Raw genomic sequence first — 22,549 nt, forward strand, 5'->3', positions numbered from 1 at the left:
ATCTGTGTATCAGGAGACCATTTTAATTCACTCACGAAATCTCAAAGGGACTGATATGTCTGGTAACATAGAAGCCAATATTGCAGCTATCAGTTTTCATACAGCCTAGCTGGACCTTTACATTAGAGCTGCCCCATTCTGACTGTTCTTTCATTGCAGCTGTCAACATTGCCTGACAGCATATTACGAAATACATGGCTATAAAGCCAGTATCAATCAGGATATGATCATGCAGATAATAGTAGCAAACTATTGATAATAGACCTTAAATCAGGCCATCATGTATGAGCTTCTTAAAAGCAGTAGCCTTGAGGGCCTTTCTGCTTAGTTCTATCTATGCTGGAAAAAACAAACTTACGAAACACCTAAAAACTTCATAGGAATATGTAATTAGCAACACTAAAAATAAAAAAAATTAAAAAAAAATTACTTTCTGCAAGTCAAGGTGAGAATTAACAGAGATTTTCCCTGTCTTCTACATTATGTATGGTAGAAATAGTACACAATACCTGCCATTACACTAATGTTCTTTCCCACTTCGCTGGAAACAGCAGTTTTGTTGTGCTTTGAAACTCTCTCACTTCAAAAGCTCTTCAACTTGATATGGCCATTTAACAAGGAGAAGGGAAATGTGTATAGTTTAGCAGCACTCTTCACCAAACTGAAAGCACCATGTTAAAAACAAAAGGATCTAATTTGTCCTAGACATAAATAATAAAACAAAACAAGAGTTGCATGCAAATTTAGTAACATAAAATTTTAGGTGATAAACAGAATGGAGCCTGGCTTCTTGTTTAGTATTCCTTAGTTATCACCACAATTGCTGAATGTCTGTCATCACCAGGAGAAGAAAAAAGTGTCTCTCTCAGCTGTTCCCCTGCTTGTTTTGTTCACTGTATTCTTGTAAAGTGGGAGAAAATAAGTGTCATTTAATGAATAGTGCTATTCTTTGTCTGACAGCTTCATATCTGTTAGGTGTAGGAGGCCTAGTACTTTCCTTTCTGATAATGTTTTTGACAGTGTGCTAAATTCCTCCCTCAAAAGGCCGGTGTATATATTCTGCTAAAAGAGGCTTCATCTATCCTGAATGAATGCCCTCTTTTAACCCCCTTCAGCTTCTGTTCTTACATTAATTGAGCTGATCAGATTGAGCATATGAATTTGTCTTTGATGTATTCATATGTTTAGCTGATGCTGCTCGCGCTCCCATTGGCAAGCAGGCAGAGCTCTCAGACAAATAGGGCTGTTTCCATAGTAACAAGCAATAGCTAGGGATCTCTTGAAAAATATTTTTTTTCAAAATTCAAACTGGAAAATTCTCACTGGATATGGGTCTAGTTCTAAATGTGTCATATCTAATGATGGATGCAATTAGGAATCCCACCAATGTTTTAAATAATAAATTAGTCTAATTTTCTAGGCCGGGCATGATGACACACAAATACTAAAAAGGCATCTCCCATTTTTTTATCCATGACAAAAGACTTATTAATTACTTCTGTTTTTAGGATTTCAAAACTAATTGAATAGTGAAATAGTCACATAGATGCTGTAGAAGAGAAGCCTAAAGGTAAACTCTTGTTTAAGAAAATACTTCAAGCTGCTTTGATATTTGGTTATTCCATGTAAAAGCAGGTGAAAAAAATCATTTTACAAATGCTATGGCAGTTGGTAAATCTCAAAGGGTGAAAAATGCCCATAGCCATTTTTAATTACTGAGCATGAAAAGGGAAAGATGTTGAAAATAAGTTTTTTAGACCCTTATAATCTGAGAATGCCAGAATTTTAATTCTTGTAAAATATCATTTGAAATACATGGGAACAATAAAATTACAGGGGGTGGGTGGTGAAAAGGGCAGGAAGAAACAGAAAGAAAGAGGGGAAAAGGGGGGGAAAAAAGGAGGTTGATGATTGTACTATGATGGTTTGTAATTAAAATACATATTTTGCGTTAATCTGTCCTGAAAGTTTTTCGCTGAAAATTAGATACTTGACACTGGCTTTTAATATACTGCCTGTCAATGTGCAGTAATAGAGTTTCAGGGTTCTGCTTCAACATACTATTATACTACACTGAAATCCATTGATATTATCATCTTGCTGCTTCCAATTAGACATGTTCCATCTTGAGGGGTCAATCATTCATATCTCAGCATTCAGGAAAATTCAGTTAATTGTTAAAAATATGACAATTCCCTAAGAAACAGGGTTATATTTTAAGTACTTCACTTGAAATCTACAGTGTATCTGCAGTTCATATGGGGAAAACAGTTTTAAGGAGTATAAGGGTCATAATCACATAGAACTAGTCACAATGTAGTGAAGAAAATCTTAAAATCCTCCACTATATTAATTCTAAGACTCTTATGTAGGGATTTACATTCTTAAGATGCTGCTTATTAGAAAAAGAAAAACCCCTTTTCTGAATCCCCACTCTTCTGTCCTCTGCTAGTTTTTCAGTTAAGGAATTCTGTAAATTCTAACGTGTACTACATTTTCAAAGACGTTTTTTACAATACTTCAAACTTTAAAAGAAAAAAAAAATTAAATCATATTTAGTCACCCAAGAGGTAATCATAGCTTTACTTAAATTTGATCATTGTCTTCATTAGACTCACACTTTCAGTCTGGGAATATATTTTATTAAATCAAGAGAAAACAAAATCTGAGATAATTATGAAAGCCCATTTAAGAGGAAAGCATACTGCTTTACCAGTTTGTTGACTTCTAATCTTGTGAGATTACAAAACTGGGCTCTGGATTTACTTCAGATAATGCATTTTCAGCTCCTAAGATAGATTCCTAATGTAGCTATTTTTTATTTTATTGCCTAAAAAGAGACAAAAATTACATTATAAATCACTTTGTTCAATTTAATTAAGTGATGCCTGTTTTAGAAATTTCTAGCATTACACTTCTGATCATGGTCAATTTAATCTTTTTAACTTCTATACATGGAAATATCTAGTCTGTTGATAGTTTTGAGCTACAAATTCTGAATTGTTTTATAAAATAAGGATTGCTTTATCTCAGAAAAAAAATGTTTTCTACAACATCATGTACTGTGAGGCAACTGCTGACATGGCTTTACAATGCACGATCTTTCCAAGCACCTCTTTATCAGAAATAATCCAGTAACAAAGTAATTTTTGGCCAATGTAAACACTAATAATAGTTAACAAAATAGAAGATACAATGTAATTTATTTTATCACTAGTAGCATTCATCAAATTGGAGGATATAGTCATATGACTGAATGATGACCTGGCACACATCCCACCACGTAAAACAAAGGGGGATCTGCATTCCCCCAAGTCTCATTATAAATGTAACTTGAGATTTAGGAATGGTGTCCTCAGTGAGACTCTCCCAAACACACTGCTCCCTCTCACTTCTACTTTTTCTCCCACTGATTCCCACCACAACAGGATGGAGAGAACTGGAGGCACAAATGGCAAAGATCATGGGTTGAGGTAAGAAAAACTCACTGAAAACAGCAATGAGGTAAGAAAACAAAGAGCAACAGTAACATGTAAAAATGACAGAAGGTATAAGAAAATATATGGTTCACATGCAAAAAACATTCCTTCATAATAGACAATGTAAGACGAGTCCTTCTGCCATGCTTTCCTGACTGGAAGGAACCTCTTCTTCCTGGAAGAGAGTCCCTTTCCTCTGCCCCCAGCAATAAAGTAAGGTGGTACAGAATAACCTCCAAGTCCCAGCCATGCCCCCTCCAAGTTACAGCAAAAATTAACCCTGTCCTAGCTGGAACCAGGACAACAGAGCATCACAGTCCTTACCAATCTTAGACAGAACAATAGATTTATCTGGTCATGGTTCAAAATCCAACTGTAACATTGCTAGCACATGACACCAAATCTGAAAAAGCACATGAAACTGTAATTTATTTAATGAATACAAGACTGCATATGTATTTTTTGAGTCTGAATCAGATCCTCTTCCTTTAGCAGAAAATTAATCCCTCAGTAGGGGAATACCTTACAGCAGTCAAAAGAAATGTTCAAAAATACATTATGCTAACTATTAGCAGCAATAATTAATTATATTTTAAAGGTATTTTAAATAGGATGGAAAATTACAGACTTATTCTGTACCAATGAAATCAATGTGTACCCTACAAAAAACATGTTGATGTGCAATTAATTAGGCTATTTTAAATGCAAAGCTTAGAATTTGGTTTAGTTTAGGAGATAAGAAAAAATATTTAAATCATAATAAAAGTCAAAATAAACACAGTATGTACACAACAGAGGATCTGATACTTTGAAAAAAATGTTAGTCACTGGATAGATGGAGGAAATTAGATTTTAGATAGTCAAGATTATGAGATGTGGTGATGATTCTCTTTCCAGATCTTAAGTGCTCTAATTTTACACTGGTGTTTTGCTTTAAGTCAGTTTCTTCTTGAACTTTTGACTGAAAAAAATCCATAACTAATAAAAACAGTAGAAGATATTATCATAGGTGTTTATCGTGAAATGTAACTACATAGATAAAAGCATGAAAGTGTACTTTTTTCCAAAATTATTTTGTGAAGGTTAGAACATCCTTTAAAAGCTGATATAACTTTTATCTTAAACATGACCTTGTACTAACACTACACAGCCTATCCCATTTTCAGAAAATTCATCTCAACCAAAGATTAGTGGATTTTCTAAGAGGGACTTTGGACAAGAGCTGTGGTCATAATCTTGTTACAATGGAATAAAAGATCCATTCACTATTAAAATGAATCCAAATCAATATTCAGTACTAAAATGCAAACCAATGGAAATAACTGCCCTTCACAAAGAGCAACCAGTGAAGAACTCAAATCCATAACTTAAATTCACCTAAACAGTATTTCACAATTCATGGAGTTAGGAAGGAAATTAAATTACACTGAATGCAGGTTGCTGATAATACAGTCCTGTTTAAGGCCCTTTTAAGCATTAATAGGTTGTAAAAAGTGAAAACAGATGTTCACTTGGTAAAACAGAGTATAGTGTGAGGCTGAAGGTACTCCAATGAGCCACTGATTTCTAATGATGCATAGAAAAAATCAATAAATTACTTAATTCTTTGGTGCCATAAATAAGACATTCAAAACTGCCATATTTATTAGAAGACCACAAAAGTACAGGAGATATATTTTTTAGATTATTACCCTATTCTATGCTAATCTGCATAGAATTAGCACAGATTATATGCTAATCTGCATACAATAGCACTGTATTATTTTCAGCATACATTTACACTCAATTGTATTTTTTCCAATCAAGAAAAAAAAATACTGAGAAGTGCATTCTAGGTCTGCTTGACCCACATTTAAACTTGGATTTTGCTGTTTATTCCAAACATAGTTAAAAGTATGTTGCAATGAGCAAGTAGAAGGGATGGGCAAAAAAAATTATTTGAATTAAAAACATATTTTATTATATAGTATTTTCAGTTTAGTGCAATTACACCTTCATACAATTCACTTAGCACTTACTTTACCTTTTTATGATAACTTTTAAAGTTTCTTAGGGTAAAAAATTGGAGTAAACCAGTCAGTTAACTCCAGATATTTCTCTTAAACCATAAAAAAGTGTTGCGATCCCCAATACAGAAACACATTTTTTCCACTGATTAACACACTGAAGTTACATGTCTGAACTTTAATCCAGAAAATGCATCAACATATTTAAATACATGTTTTAGGCAAACTATCTGCTTTACAGTTTTTAGAATTGTCTTACTCAAGTCCTCAGGGGCTAATTAAGTTTTTCCTTACCATTTCTTAAACTTTCATCCATTTTATGATATGGATTCTTCTAAACTACAATGTAACATTTTAAAATCTTAGGCTATAAATAGGCCAAGTTCCAAACAATATTTTAAAAACAGATTGTGTAGCAAACATATGGTTTTATCTTTACATCAAACATTTACTTCCTCAAAAGTATTTCAAGCCAATGGGAATTTTGTTCTAGCAGACTATGCAACAAGCTGTGTAGAGTATAGACACACTTTGCACTCCAGCTGTAGCAGTAAAATTACCGAAACTGTAATTCTCTTAATATTTAAATAATATATTAAAATTTAATTTTCAGCACCTGGAAGAATCTGTTTGTGTGCCAGCAAATGATGTAGTTGGGCCTGGAGCTGCTATACATATGGGATTCAAAAACAACCTATCACAAATAATTAGTAAGAGCAGCTGTACTCATGACACTAGTAATTTAAAAATCAGGTCAAAGTGTCCTCAATTCTATTTCCATTTTCAAGGATTTCTGCAAAACAGTTCTGTAGTTTTAATTGTTTTGTCTCGTTGTTTGTATATTAATTTTTTTTAAATTGTTGATTCTTACAAGGGCAATATCTGAGATTTTTAGATTTCCTGATATTCCAGGCATTTAACAGTTGAAGGTTTCATGACAGATCATAAAAATGTGCAATGTTCATTTTCCAATACATCTTTCTAAATTTTTATAGGACAGAAACTAAATAGTATAATATGAAAATGCATTTGCTCATTTGCTGATATACAGTATACATGTGTTACATGCATATACACATGGTACTACGTATAGTTAAACATACACAAGTATATATCTACTTTTTAAAAACAGGATAGATCATATGTATTGTATGGCTCACAAAAAAAATTACTTGTATTGTAGGCTTTAATTTATTTTTAAGTTGATAGTTTTAAGATAGAAAATTTTTATTTTAAAAGCATTTTCCAAATTACCTTTTTTCAGAACCACTTTGTTTATTAACTGATTTCCAGAAGTTGCTTTCTATCAACCACTACCAATCATTTGTGAAGAAAAAAGCCTATGTACTACCTTTATTAAATTAATATATTTTCAAAATGTATTTAGAATAACATAATATGAGATCACATTTCTAGATAATATTAATAATGTTTGTACTGGATCTGAAAATTTTTAGAAGTTATGGCAACTCAGCTAAAAGCCTTTCTTTTATAATTTTAAAATATTCCAACCTGCATTCCTACACATTGAAGTAAGAAGACTCATCATGAAAACCATATATTTTATAATGACATCCTGAGAAATAAAACACATTACCCTTCAGGGGGAGAGACCCAAGCATTTATACACTACTACCTTCAATCACTTGAATGCAAGTCATTCACACCACCACTATTGCTAACAAGGCATCCAATTTACGAAACAATGAATAGTGAAATTACATTTAAAAGGTACAAATGACTGTCCAAAGAATGACACTGAAAAATATTAAGTAACAGCTCTACCTCAAGATAAGCCTCACAATTAAAGACTTTTAATGAAGAGAGCCTTCAAAGGCTAAATCAGGAGGCATTGATTAGATTGCTTCTAACTTTGTGTTTTGACACCTTCATCTTTCATGGCATTATATTGTCTCTGTGCATCTTACAAAGGAAGCATTTTACTAAGGCCACACATGAACAGGAGACAGCAGTGCTTATAATAGAGACTGTCAAGGGTGTGAGCCAAAATGGGTCTCATTTGGATTTGAAGTGAAGAAAACTCCTAATGCATTTCATTACAATGTATGTGAACCTCTGAAAAGAACGATGGATTGGGATTCTCATACCTATTAATTTATTGAAATGGATTCCGTTTTTTCTCGTATATCAAGAGGGACCATGTGTTTCAAGCAAGGTAACAATATTATACTACCAAATAACTAAATATGCCATGATGACATATACCCTTCTGCGAGACAAAGAGGATGCAATTTTCTTGATAAGTGGGATTTGAGTTCAGAAATAAATCCTCCAATAGCGTGGCAACAAATAAATGTTCTTTGTTGCTATCAGGTTTAGAGATACAATCAGGAAGCTATGCAATATAGGGATGGATTCCATCTTTGTTACCACAGCATGTTTTTACCATATGAAATTGCATACCCTCCCTTCCCCCTGCCAAACTGTCATTCAGGTATTGACTTTTTATTTCATTGAGAGATTGAGTGATGTAATTTGGGTACCACCTATATAAGTCACCTTTTATTAAAAGATAACAGAACAGGATGCATAAAAGTAAAAACATTCAAGAAAATTGTAATACATTGCAGATCAACTTAGTTCTGTAAAGATGCAAAAGCTAGTGTACCACCAATTATCTTATTCACAGCACAAGAAATTTATATAAATATGTATTTGTCTTTTTCTCACTTTAACTTTGATAAAAAAAACTATAATCTGCTATTCAAAAACTGTAAATTCTGATTTAGTACAGAGAACAGGATACAAAATCCTTTTGTATGCTAAAAAATTTTGCCAATATAACTATTAAAAATAAAGCATATGTTCTCATTAACCTTAGAAGTGATTAATTTTTCTGCACCAATAACATTCAGTAAGTTCAAAGCTCATCTATTTTTTATGGAGCTCTTACAACCTGCTAGTTAAACTAAAGGTTAAATATACATAAAGTCTTAAAACAAGACAAAAGTATTCCATATGTATGTAGCTGATAAGCAGAGTACACAAACACATATATAAATCTGTTTGCATTTAAAAACCCAAGGCCTTAAGAAACCCTCCACTGTCACACAAAGACTTCAAAGATAGAGTTAAAGAGTTTGATATCTATGGAATATTAAGAAACTATGTTTATTAAGTTAGGAATTGCATATTAAGTTCAGAACTCCACTGACATCACAATTACAATAGAAATAATTAATCAAAACTATAATCAAAGCTAAAGATATGCTTGCTTTCACAAATCAGTTGTCAACAAGCATTTTGTTTGAAATAAGAGGGAAGTCCAGGGCACATTTAACTCGTTTAACAACATTTATGAAAACACATATATGCAAAAGTATATAATTAATTTATTTCTTTATGTATAACATAAAGAAATAATAAGCAGAAATGTAAGTGAAATATATATATATGTACTCTGTACAAATTAAATAAATAAACATTCTGAAAGATTTTGAAGATTTTCAAGATTTGAATCTATGTTTTTTATACTTATATATCACATGTTTAAGTGGTGCATGTACATGTGCCCAAACAACAGAGAAATCAGCAAGAATCATACTAAATAATATTAAATTCAATCTTAGCAATAAAGATTGCAGATTTCCACAAACAACACAAAACCACAAAGACATGTATTTATTTTATTTTTAAAGAATTGTCATAATTAAATTAGAATGATGCATGTTCCGTATTTGTTCCGTATTTTATCTTGACAGCTTCTGCATGCTCAGGCAGAGCCGATTAAACACAAGCATACAGCAGCTTACTTGTTGAATTATGTATTTCAAGTTCTTAAAATTACTAGGGATTTGATCATGATCTGTACATGAATACATATTTTGGACTTAATTTTCTGCACTGGCATTTCTTCTTTTAAATATATTTTAAATCCTACCACAAACTCAGTTAAAATTAGGCTTTTCCATGACCTAACAAAGGCAATAACATTATCTTTTAAATGTAAGCTTTATGACATTTGAAATATGTACAACATTTTTCCTGTAAAATTTGATCCATAAACTAAGTGATATACATATGTTAATTTACCTTTTAAAAGATATTATGTGTTGTTCATTTTTTTTGACAGGGTTTCCATTCATACTGAAGACATGTTTAAAAACACTACATTTTCTCTCAGTAAGGAAAATCACTTTATTCACTATCATACTCATTCTGCTTCAATAAGAAATCAATCATCAAATACTTGTTTTTGACTTCAACTTGTTTTACTCTGATTTATACACGTTGTTCAAATCCGTTAAAATTCTTTCAATTCTACTTGGTATTCTTGGTAATGTTTTTAATAGTATTTGACATTTTAAAAGAACAAGGAGAAAACAAAACTTTACACATATTATAATAAATTTACACTTAGAAAATTGGTACTGCTCAGAGACTTAAATTTTTTATAATAAAAAACCCCACCAAAATAAAATCTGTTATGTAGATTTCAAAGTAATAAAGATCTGATTGAGCCCATTGAATAAGGCAATTGCATCAGTTGTCTAAATGGTAGCAATGTCAATGTCAGATATGTGGTTATCTTTTCATCTTGGCCTAATCTCAAATGTAAAAATCAAATGTTTGAAGGACATTTCACTGACCTGTTATGGCCTCTGCAACTCTCCAACACAATACTACTGTTCCTCATATAAGTGCCACATTTTGGATAAAAACCCACTTCATCAACGATGCCTTTGCGACATCTGGCGGTCCTTATTATACATAAACTTTATGTTTGTTTCTTTGTTGAGTGTTTTCAGTCGCGTTTGGGTGCTTTTAGTATACTAATTTTATTCTATTTATTTATTTATTTGCAAACCTACTAGCATGTAAAACTTCAGACCAAAAGGCTTTGATACCCCCCCAGCAGGGGAACAAAAGCAATCTAGTTTGCAAAAACACAAGGTCTACCATGAGTCCATATGGAGCAAAAGGTCACAAATCTTGAGATGCAGTGACATCATGACAATAAGACACTTTTGAGACAGAAGCTGACTCATTTTGAATATAAAAAGGACACTGATCAAATTCTCCCACGCATTTAAAACTATGGAGAACAATAAGCATGAGAAGAACCTGATGTAGATGCATAACAGAGGAGAGTTAAAACATACCCTTTAGTTTTCACAATTACAAGATGCCACCGAAAACTTGACAAGTCTGCTTCAGAAGATTTAAAAGCATTATTTTTATGTCATTATCGGATGCTGAGAAAATTTTATTAAAGAAAAAAACACTCTGTCCACAGGGTGTGCACTCCCTGTAAGAATTCAGCTCTTTTAAAATTAATTCAGTTGTGCCAAAGCTTGTTCTACATGTTTCACTCCTATTATTTATCAATTCAATAAAGTAGGAGAAAAGTATTATAAGCAACAGAAGAATTATCTTCCCCTCTTTATCCTTCTTCCTTAGCTATTTCACTGCAGTAGGAAAACCTCATTCTAATTTCTTTATTACAGTCACTGCAGGGTTATTTGACATCAACTTTGTGAAACCATAACTTCACTATTTCTTAGCCCAGCAGGAGGAACTACTGCATTAGAACTTCACTTGTGCTAACAATTTTTATTTCAAACCAATAGATGATACAGTAACCAAAGATTAAACATATATTACTTGAGATATAGAGCATCACTTCTTTAAATTCTATTTTGCTACATCATGGTAAAGATTCAGTTAAACACACTACTGTTCTAAAATGAGTAATACAGTAAATTGTTTGCCCCTTTATGAACAGATATGTAGCATGTATTACTAACATTAAAAAAAATCTAATAAATCATAATTGAATCAAATTGAAAAAAATAGTATCTCTAAACTGCTCTTGGCATGGACTAGATTTAGTGAACTGTCTAATGGTGTAGTTCACTATTTCTTTATTTTACAACAAAACATCATTAGACTATTAGTAGGCCCCTGTAAAAGCTACCATTCAAATTTTAATTAAAATTTCAGTAGCCTGTGTTTTCAGTGTACATATAAGATACAGACCATGCAATGCAGCACAAGCACATGATTCTCTGCAGATTACAGACACATAACCAAATACATGAGAAATATAGGCCAAAGAAACATTGTTAATTCTAAGTAGTCTTCTCATGCCAGAAAACTGCAGGCATACAATCTAGCTTAACATATTGACCTGAAGTTATTGTACTGAATTCACAGAGGCAACTCATTAAGGATGTGAGTGACCACATTCAGGATTATGTTTTAGTATGGAATAAAAAATTAATCAGTCACTGAACTCCATGTACAAAAATTCAGCATGTGACAGCATAGATAGATTAAAATCAGAAAAACTGAACTTAACAAATAAAAAAAACAAACCACATCAAGAAATGTCATAAATTGATGAAAGAATTAAAACATCATGTATAAGGAGGAGCTTTCCTTCTGCAAAAGAAGCTCAATCTTCACTGAAATAATCATAAATAAGTAAACAACAAACTGACAACACATACTTCTAGACGTATTAGAGCAATTTCTTTAAGCTACTGTGAACTACAGCATGGTCTTTTAAGACTTAAGAATTTGTTAATTTTCTATGAAAAATTTTTACCAATAGTGAAAACACTATGAAAGCCTGATCACACAAAACTTATTCTGGATTCACACCTTTCCTGGTGAAAAAGTAATAGAAAAAAGCAGCACTCTTTGTCAGATAAGTATCTCTGATTTTTTCTTACTCATAAAATTATAGACTGAAGCTGGTGAACTCAGATCAGTTAATATCCAAACATTTAGGCTTGGGCATGATGTTGGAGAATGATCTGTGAACATAACTTCATAGTATATGAATACCATAGGTCACCTTGAACCTTGACAATACGGCACTGAAGTTTAGACAGACAGAGATCAATGACCATTCATTTTTAATGCTAAAATTCTGAAACCATTCTACCAAATTTTCTCATGTAACAAGCATTTTCCACAGAGATATGCGTCTCTGCATTCACTTATAGGCTATAATGCCCACTTTTTAAATTGCATGATCTGACAGTGACTCCATATGAAACAATAAATAATGAGATGCCAAAAATAAGACAGAAATGGAAATTTAATTTACTGTTAAAGAGCTACTACATATTTTTAACGGTTTCTTTTTTACTTTTATTTTCTACATACCATTTGCAGAGGTTTAACTATATATCACATCAATGATCTCAGTTTTTATCCAAATGTACTGTTAAATTACCCATGTAATTATCCCAACAGAAATCATGATAGCTATTTTGTTGACTATATTTACTGACTGATATAATTTCATTAATACTTTTGTGGGAAGAGTTTGGTAGTATTTAAACTCAACTATCATAGTCTTTATTAGTACAATTAAAAGGAAAATTTCTGTATTATTTTAGAGGGTGGGTCTTTTTCAGAGGTGTTTAATTACTGGGTTAAAGTTACAACAGAAAGCTAATGAGCAAAAATTTAGGCAATAATTTATGATCAAACATGAAACAAAACTAAAATTGTCCCTGATCCCAATTGTGAAATCTCTTCAAAATGCAAAAAACAGTTGTTAAAGAGAAATAACAACAGTTCTTTCTAAAATGACAACATGATAGCTTTGTATGCCTTAACAAGGCCTCCAAAAAAAAGCAGTAGCACCACATTTGAGTAAACACAAAAATCTGTTACAAACATATCTTAAAGAGATGTATAATCAAATATCTGCTTACAGAAATTTGTAAAGGGAAAGCAGTTATAACTTTTGATATACCAATAATATAAGACCTTATTGCTACAATAAATGCAGCACTATTGTTTCCTTGTCTTTTGCATGCACTACAGCATTTACTGAGTGAGAAGCAATTATACACAGTTCAGTTTACTTAAATTGATAAGACCAAAATAACTTTGCAACTGGCAATCCCGGAAAAAAAAAAAAAAAGAAAGAAAAAAAAAAAAAGTGAGGAATGTGGATTGCAAATCAAAAAAAATAAAATTATAAAATTAATTTCTGGATATGAAGATCCAAAGTAAGACAGAAGTTCTAAAGAGGGAAGCAGAAGATTGGACTATGGCTATTAAGAAATTACTCATCCCAGATGATGGTGGGAAACTGTTCTCATCTCACTCGGATTTTAAAGAAAAATTTTTATTATAGTAACATTTATTTTTGGAAAAATGTGAAAATTATGGAGACCAAGGAATTACCAAATACAAAAATTCTAACAAATTCATACTCACTGCTCTTTGACAGAGTAAAATTAAATTTTATCCATGGGGAATATATAAATTTAAAGACAATCTGATGGAAAAAAAAAAATTGATGAGGAAGTGTAAGACTTATGACTCAACTCTCCTTCATTCCAGGGGATCGAGAAAGTTTAAGGAAACATAATGTGGAAAAATTGTACGGCAATTTCATTCTTTGGCTTCTTATTATATTTTTTTCCCATCAGTGCAGGGGAAAAATTCAGTGCAGGTTGATTAACTAATAAAATCTTCTAAGTAATTTCACTTTAAGTATTTCAAGACTGTCTACATTGCAGAACTACAGCACGACTGAATCTTTGTTCCAAATGATTTTTGTGGTAGGGGAAAGTACTGGAAAATCATTAAGAAAATAGCCAGTCATTTATATGCAGAAAACCCCTGTATTATTTTTTTTTCTATAAAACTTCCCTGCAAATTTTCTTTGTACAAAAATTTATAATTTTAGAACTCTTTACATTAATCACTGCAATCAAAACTGTGTTTCCATTTAAATGAATATGTTGTATTAAAAGGAACAAAGGATAAAAGCAGTGTCAGTGTTTACTTTTGTTTCCTAAACTAAATAGTATTGCTTGGAAAACAAACAAATACTTTTGTTTAAAATAAAGGAAATCAATAATGAAAACATGAAGAGTTGTGTTTTTCATATAAAATGGAAATAAAAAAATTTAAGAATGTTTGTAAGTGTGCCTTGTTTAACAGTTTTACATGTTGGATGTGACTTTCACAGTCTGTTGGCTGTTGCAGGAAAGACATCACATCTGTGACTTGGCTGCTGATTAATGAGTCTTTCAATTCTCTGCTACCATCTGAAGAAGGGCTGTGGCATTTCTAAGCTTCACTGGTTTACTCACCTTCAGCTGTAGTCCTACCAAGGCATCTTCCATAAAGAAAATCACACCTGGTTAAGGCTAATGAAAACCTTAATATGTCATTTTCTAGACAAGTCAAAAAGCATGTAAAACTAGACAAAAGATGTATTCAAGCAACATGAATGCAGTTTTGTCATAACCTGTCAATCTAAAGACTAACATGAAAAAGCTTTCCTCAATGACATTTTACAGTGTCATTGACAATGTAAAGAATGACAATTCTTAATTTCCTCTTTGGTATATGAGGCAGGATGCACAATGGCTTCCCACTCTTCACAAGGACCAAATTTTGTTGCTAGACCCTATAAAGAAACTCAGGGGGAAGAAAAATCCCAATCAAAAAGTTTTTCTGGGTCAAATCATCAGTCAGCATCAGAAGCGCCCAAATCCCAGTGTATAGGCAGATTTTAAACATACTAATCACTTCACAAAGCCTATTAGGAGTTAATGTAAAACTGACCAACTTTGCTGTATCTGCATTGTGATTGTAAAACTTCCAGGGTCAGTTTGACATTAACAACTGGTCTTATGGAAGAAGCAATAAGATCTCTAGGGCTTGTCATGATTTCTTAAGCAGTGCCAGTCTGGCAGGATAGAGGAAGTATATCCAGGAAAGCCATGAGAGAAGTCAATAAATTTGGGAAAGCCATAGCATTAAGACATAACACAGATGCAAAGGTCTGGGATCCACACTGTAGCCACCAGTCCTCAATAATTGCTTTGTTGTTACAACAGTGAATATTTCAAGGTCAGGAGAAAGCATAGAGTCTTCCCCATTTCCTTCAGAGAAAAACTAATGGGACTACCACTTCCTAAAATGAATGCAAGGTGACTCAAATTAGATAACCATTAAGGTCTCACTAAAGCTGTGTCACCTCACCTTTGTTGCCACAAAGGAACTGAGCGCAACAACAGCTACCACAGATCAGCTAGTTTTGTGGTATCTTAAATTTAGTCAAAAGAAGTAGGTTCTCCTCTTTACTTTGCTACAGACTGATTTTGCAGTGTAGTGTAGAAGAAACCATAAAAGTGACTTGCATGACCAGATTTTCCATCTGTTTAACTCTGGTATTAATACTTCCCCCTTTACCTTAGAGGGGACTTGCATGTCTCAGCTCATTACAGCTTACAAAGAAATTGAGATCCCTGTATGGAAATTGAATTACTCTACGTTACTAAAACTTTGATGAAAAATCCCTTATCTAAAAGCAGCAAAAGGAAGAAACAATGCCTTGATAGACAAGACAGACTTTTAGCTTGTCAGCTTGTGTCCTGCAGTGTCTTCCCTTGCAGGTATAGCAAGAAAGTGTACAGATAAGATGAGAAGCTAAGCCACCGTGTAAAATCAGGGAAGTCAACAGTTTGAATGCATTAATTCACATTTATACATTAAGCAATTACACATTACACTTACATTACATTTACAATCACTATATAACTGTGTATCTATTAAGAATGAAAACTTAGATCAATAGGGGTCTGAAAGAGGAAAAAGAAAAGCATAGACAAGAAAAATGAACATGAGTATCTCCACTTTAGAATCCCTAGTGATAACAGGATTTGAGACAAAGTTGAAAGGAAGGAAAATCATTTACAGATGAAAATAAATATCGGTTTTTAAGAAAAGCCACCTAAGTCACAGGACAGCAATCATCAGGTTACTTATATAGTGATAAAAATGCCAAAGTACCACACTTCCAAGTAATGACTTCTAGCACACAAAAATATCTAGTTATGAAGAAAAGATACATACCTTTAAAGGAATCTATGAATCCTAACAATAAATACACAAATGCATTATTAACACAATACACTAAATACACCTAGGAGTATTCCTATCAAAGCCGTCCTGGTTCTGGGCAGGACAGATTTAATTTTTGCACTGGCCAGGAAGAGAAATTGCTGAAGGTCTCTATACCACCTCATGCAGTTTTCTGAGGATAAGAAAAGGGTTCTCTTCTAGGTCAGTGGGGTGAAGGGAGCAGTTGAGTATTATCTCTTGTCAGGGGGTTTCCATGTAAATTGCTTGCCTCTTTCTTGTACCCTCTGTTGTTAGTATTGTTGCTGTTACTACCTGTTTTCTTCATTCAGTGCTGTTTCTAGTAAACTGCTCTTGTTTCAACCCATGATGTTTATGTTTTGTGCCTCTTACTCTCCTCTCCATAGCATCATGGGAGAGCAGAGGGAAGGGGCAAAGGAGTAAGCAGTGGTTCAGTAGTTTGGAGAGTCTCAGAAGGAGCACTAAATTGTGGAATACCATCCAAACACCAAGATAAAAGCATATCAAAGGATATAAAAATACAGACAGATGCACTCTAATTCAAATGGGGAACCAAGATAGTGTGAGTCAGAAAGAGAAGAAGAAAGAAGAAAGAGTTTTGGATCAGAGATCTCTGCCCTAGCCAACACACTGTACTTACTACACTTTTAAATGCAAAAGTATGTACCAGCAATAGTTTCTTCTTTTTCATTCATTTTATTTTCATTTTTCTAGAAGCCAGGTTTGAGCAATGAAAAAAGCTTCCAATAGCATGAAACCTTACTTAAGCAATTTTATACTTGTTAAATAAAAGAGAGCTGGTAAGTGCATGTTTTCATATCACAAGGCTAGCAAAGGCCTCATCATAAAGGATTCCCAAGTATTAAAAAGTAGCTCGTATTAAGTGAGGTTAAATGTGATATGGCAATCCTTATATTTTTAGTACATTCTGTTGGAGATTGTAATCAGAGAATTTTTTTTCATATGATTCATCAATATATATGCATAAGAGAGAGACTGATAACAATCAGAAAACTGTATTGCATATGGGAAGCCTCATCTTTAACCTCATTTACTTCTGAAATTCATCCTGTAACTGTATACATGATAGGGGCTTGAGTGGCAGTCAAACAGCGTGTACTTCTATTCCCTTTTTCTTATTGATTTATGTTCTGCCACCAGTGCTTTAAAAGTGCCAGGCAGGGAACTAAATCTACTTCTGACAGATTTTTTTCAAGTCACAATATGGTTTAATTAGCTATGTCAGAAGAGGATAAGCAGACAAAAGATAATCCTTATGGTGACAGATGTGACATATACCTTGTTATTGACCAACTCGTTTATGGAACAGGATCCTTGCTCACCCAGAAAGGTCAAAGTGAGATTTTCCACAAAATCCCATTGGCTTTTTTTGGTACATCCAGCACTAGGGTCTAAACCTGAATTCATGATTAACCAAGTGATGTACAATAATGGATGAATACCTTTCACCTACTTCTTTTGATACTAGAGCAATGGGGCCTTTCATAGCCTCCCATGCATTTTAGAAAGCTTGTTATCATATTCATTATAAGAGCTTAATTTATACTAACACCAAGAAGGTGATGATTACTGCAATATTAATGGCATCCTAGCTCTTCACCAACTATTGTTAATAGCTGACTTTTAATTGTAGCAACAGTATGAATTTCCAATATCCAGAAAATTTGGATACCAAAGGTCTGGGACCATCTGCAGTTTAGAAGACAGATTAACATACCTAGAAGTTCACTAGGTGTAAGACTGCTGTCCTCTGCCATGCAGATAAGCTCTCTGTCTTGGCATCATGCCAGTAACCGCTCTTCCATAATTTGTTTCTTCCAAAGAAGATTGTTAGAAAACTTCCTACTTTTTAATACCATGGAGGTTTCTTTCATTCATTTCACTGATCTAGGCTTTTGTAAAGTTTTATAAAAAATCTTTGACAGACAACAAAACACATGCAGTTTGTTGGCATTCTTTCCTGTTTCAAAACCACATAATAAGTTTTTCCACGCATTGATAAGCTAGATTTTAAAACTGCATTTTCTGGATATCTAGATAATCAACAACACAATGAATATAAACATTTTCTATAAATAGTTCACCATATGGCTATCATTCTTAACAGATGGTGTCTGTGTGTTCACTAAAATATACAAGTGCTATGCAAATTTTGCCCTGCAATCATTCAAAATTCTAAACAAGATTTTCTTACTTCAGTTTTATTAAGCTTAATCAAAGTCAAAACACGTAATTTTATCCCCTAGCTCTAACATGGGAAAAAATGCCACAACTATATAAACAAATGAATTTGCAAAAGGCAATACAGTTGAAAAGATTTTAATAAAGAGATGCTAGGTACAAGGTTTTCTCAATTCTAGGACAGTACTCTGCTGCTAATGATAGTTTTTGCCTACCCAAAATGCAGAACCACTTGTAGACAGCCCAGTAGTTTATCAGCAAGAATGCAGTTTGAGAAAATGAAAAAATCTGTAGTCCAAGGGATCTGAAGGTTTATATCTATTTTGCAGCAAATGTTCTCATATGCATTATAAAGCCATTTATACTAACACCAAGTAGATGATGATTACTGCAATAGTAATGGCACCCTAGCTCTTCACCAACCATCATTAATAGTTGACTTACAGCTTTAGCAACAAAGCCTACAGATTTTAGCCAGTTTTAGTAAAAAAACCAAACTTGCTCATTTTTTAGTTTCCTGAAAGCCAGTATATGACCATCTCCATGTTTTCAACTTTCAGAAGCTGCTGGGCAGTTCATCAAAACAACACTTGACCAAAAGTTGACAAGATACTTGGCTATACTGTTCCAACTTAAAACTGTTTAAGCTCATATCACTGTACAAACATTTTCTGGAAAGTTTGTCTTGAGCTACACTGGCTTATCTGTTGGAAATCAAATTCTAATTTTCAGTTTAGACATTTTTATAGCATTTTTATCCACTTGAACAAATTCTAATTTTAATTTTTTGTTACTATTTCTCACCTGACACACTTATGGTAAAAATAACACATTCCCATTCCCCTCTCAGTTATTAAGTTGTTAAGCTTTCTATTCTGAAGGTTCTGACTGTTGTTGGTTTTGCCAGTCATGAGTTCTTCTCTATCTGTTCCTATAGCTCTCAGCCTGCACCTGTAGCAGGATCTTCATTATTCCAACTAAATCACTACTTGTGCCTGCACAGACACCCGTGCTTAGTGAAACCTCCTTAAGTGTAAAGGAGGGAATCACAGCCATTCCTCTTCAGAACTGCAAACAACTGCAGTATTGGATAATGGCTCTACATGTTAAAAAATATCTCTCTTTTTCTCTTTATAGTGACAGGTGTATCTTTACATTATTGTAAAGTATTCAGTGCACCTGAAAGTCCTGCTCAACTGTGCAAGGCAGGTCACATCTCAAAGTGCAGCAAAATAATAATATCTTCTAACCATGTACAAGTTGGCAAGATATTCCTCTGAAAATTAGTCGTCATAAATTTAACTTTTCTATCAAGGAGAGTACATAAGCAAGAAGGATAATGGATGGTACTGTGCTCTGGAATTGTGCCCCAGTGTTGACAACACACCAGCTTTTTGCCTACTGCTAAGTACTTCTTGCTGATTTTCAACACACTGATTTCGCCAGACAATAACAATTGTAACTTTATGAGCAGGATACTAACTATAAGTCGAGATACGGGTAATTAAATAAAAATTGCTCTTCTTGATTTAATACATGTATTAGAGGTAAGGAACCCCCACTTGTTATTGGAGTAGCTATGGACGAACAAGTGAGTCCAAGACTTGAAAAGGCAGCATGGATCTCTGCAAGTATGTGGGATATTTTTTAAAACTTGTGTAAATCAAATTCATAAGTTAGTTGAATGTTAATGGTCTTATTACTAAAAGATACTGTTTCAAGTATAATAGAGAAAAACATTTTAATTTTTATTCTTGTAGTTTGAACTATATATATAATATATATACATACATATTATTTATTTTTGAGTAATTAAAATCAGATGGGTTGAAGCTTGTTAAATTGAATAACCTTAGACCTTGCTAAATTAACGTTTTGTCAAATGCTTCATATTGATTCAATGTTGCTTTAAACTTTTTCTAAAGTTCCCTGATTTTCTCAAGTTTACCAGTTAAGTTTTTGTTGGTTTGATTCTTAAGGAGTATCTTGTTGGTATTCCTCCCTTGCATCTAACTCAGGGTATATACATAAATCCTGGTAAGCCCCTTTAAGGGACTCAGTGAGAGGATTCTGGAGCCTTACAACCAACACATCTTTAATTTGAAAAATTTCCTGGATACTTTTATTTTGAGGATCATAGGAATGCACAGATTCGATTCCCATCATTGTATGAAGCCAGCAATGAGTAGTAGACAAAAATTAATTTCCTTTTTAACCAGTCCTAATTTCCCCTAACCACCAACTAATTAATTTACCTAACACTTGCTGGCTCTGGGACAATGTTCTCATAACACCCTCTCACCTAACTCAGTCATTAACTAGGTTAGGGGAGCATTTCCCTTGTAAATGAGTCCCCTAAGCATTGTCACTTTTTTTTCCTTCAACACCACTGCGAACTGGTGAAAATATTTTTGCCTGCACAGACATAAAGTTTCAGGGAAAGCTTTAGCACACCTCAAAGGAAGGAGTAATTAAAATATTATCATGCTCCACTTTATAAACTGATGGCTCTGAAACAGCTCAAATACTGCCCATGGCCCCATCTCAGGAGGGAAACAGTAGAAACAGAACAGGTCCACCATAAACGGGAGGTCAAAATAATCACACACTCATTCAGATTGAACATTAAGTCTTGAGCACAAGTAAGGCTGAAATTTATGCAGTTCTAGGAAGCATTATGAAGAATCACCTAAAGAAGTGGCTCACCTGAGTCTTACTGCAAAGCTTGCTTGTGTAGCCACAAGAACAGCTAGAATTATCCTAGTAAGCTGGAAAATATGAGCAGACACACTTTAGGTATGATAAAGTCAGATAAAGACAAGTTGTGGTGTTGATGCTGGCTGCTACCGCAGATACTGGATCAGCTATTCTATTTTTTATGATCACAGTGGATCTAAACAATGTGTCGGTTTGTAGAGTGATTGAAATAATAGATCCATACTCTAGTCATTAATTATTGCATAATGTCACTTCTAGATGAGAACTTCCTTACGATGTAGAAGGGCAATGAATGAAGACATTTTTAAATTAGGAAAGATGACAACAATTAGGGAATTAATTAAATTTTAAAAACTAGATGATACAACAAGGATGTGAAATACAGAGAAGGACAGAGGAGGCATATACATGATTTCTTTTTAATGTCTATAAAGAGATCAAAAGAAAAATAAAATGCATTTTAAAGGAACACTGAACATGAAATGTCCACACAAAATGTTTCCTCTGAAAATCATAGCAGCCCTCTGCTCCCTTTGGCTCATATTGATGACAATAACATGAAGCAAAGTTCAAGAACCAGTTTTAGTCCAAGAAACTCTTATAAAAGGACAGTCTACTTAATTTTTAATGAAGGACATGAGATAGCAATCAATAGCAGAACCATCAAAATAAAAAAATTGGTACTGTATTTTTTCTGACATTTAACACAAAAAGTCTGTGAAGTTTCAAATTCTGTCTGGTAACAGGTAACAAAGGACATCAAGCAGGGAACTGAATAACAAATTTTTGCTGCTATGGTTTTTTGTGCAATTAAACTTTTTGAAAAGAACATTTTGGATAGGGAAAGAAGTAATCTTATCCGAATTCAGATGGAAGACGCAAAACAGACTATAAAAGTACTTTATATATGAAATGAAGGAAGAATTAAATATTTAAGAATAACTGCTAGTGATAAATTGAGAAAATGAAACAAAAACCGAAAACCTTTATGACATGCAAATTCACACACTTTTGAAATTGTCACTCTAGTTTCTAGATAGAAGAACAGTCAGTTCAAATGTTTATTAGGTATAATCAGAGGATTCAGAATTAAGAAGAGAATGTCTTAGTTTAGTGTGCAACATGTAAGTTTTCCAGTTTTCACAAGTGAATAATATTAACAGAAAACAAACAACAAACTCACCACACAACCCTCTCAAAATAATTCCACCTAAATTTTTCTGAATATAAGAAATTGCATTTTCTGAATTAAGCAGT

The 22,549-nt window shown here is 33.2% G+C and overlaps 1 protein-coding gene across 4 annotated transcripts in view; it reads right to left on the minus strand.

Moving 5' to 3' along the window:
- The window catches only part of KIAA0825 (KIAA0825 ortholog), a 236,234-nt gene that overhangs the window by 82,804 nt on the left and 130,881 nt on the right, over nt 1-22,549 (minus strand). The window contains exon 20 of one of the 4 annotated variants that reach the window (XM_021541541.2): nt 21,281-21,342. The exons of the other annotated variants lie outside the window; for them this stretch is intronic. Coding sequence (XP_021397216.2) covers nt 21,330-21,342 — 13 coding nt within the window. The 3' untranslated portion in view covers nt 21,281-21,329. The remainder of the gene's footprint in view (nt 1-21,280; nt 21,343-22,549) is intronic. 4 annotated transcript variants of the gene reach the window in all.

This window comes from Lonchura striata, chromosome Z, assembly GCF_046129695.1.
Source record: "Lonchura striata isolate bLonStr1 chromosome Z, bLonStr1.mat, whole genome shotgun sequence".
Taxonomy (NCBI): domain Eukaryota; kingdom Metazoa; phylum Chordata; class Aves; order Passeriformes; family Estrildidae; genus Lonchura; species Lonchura striata.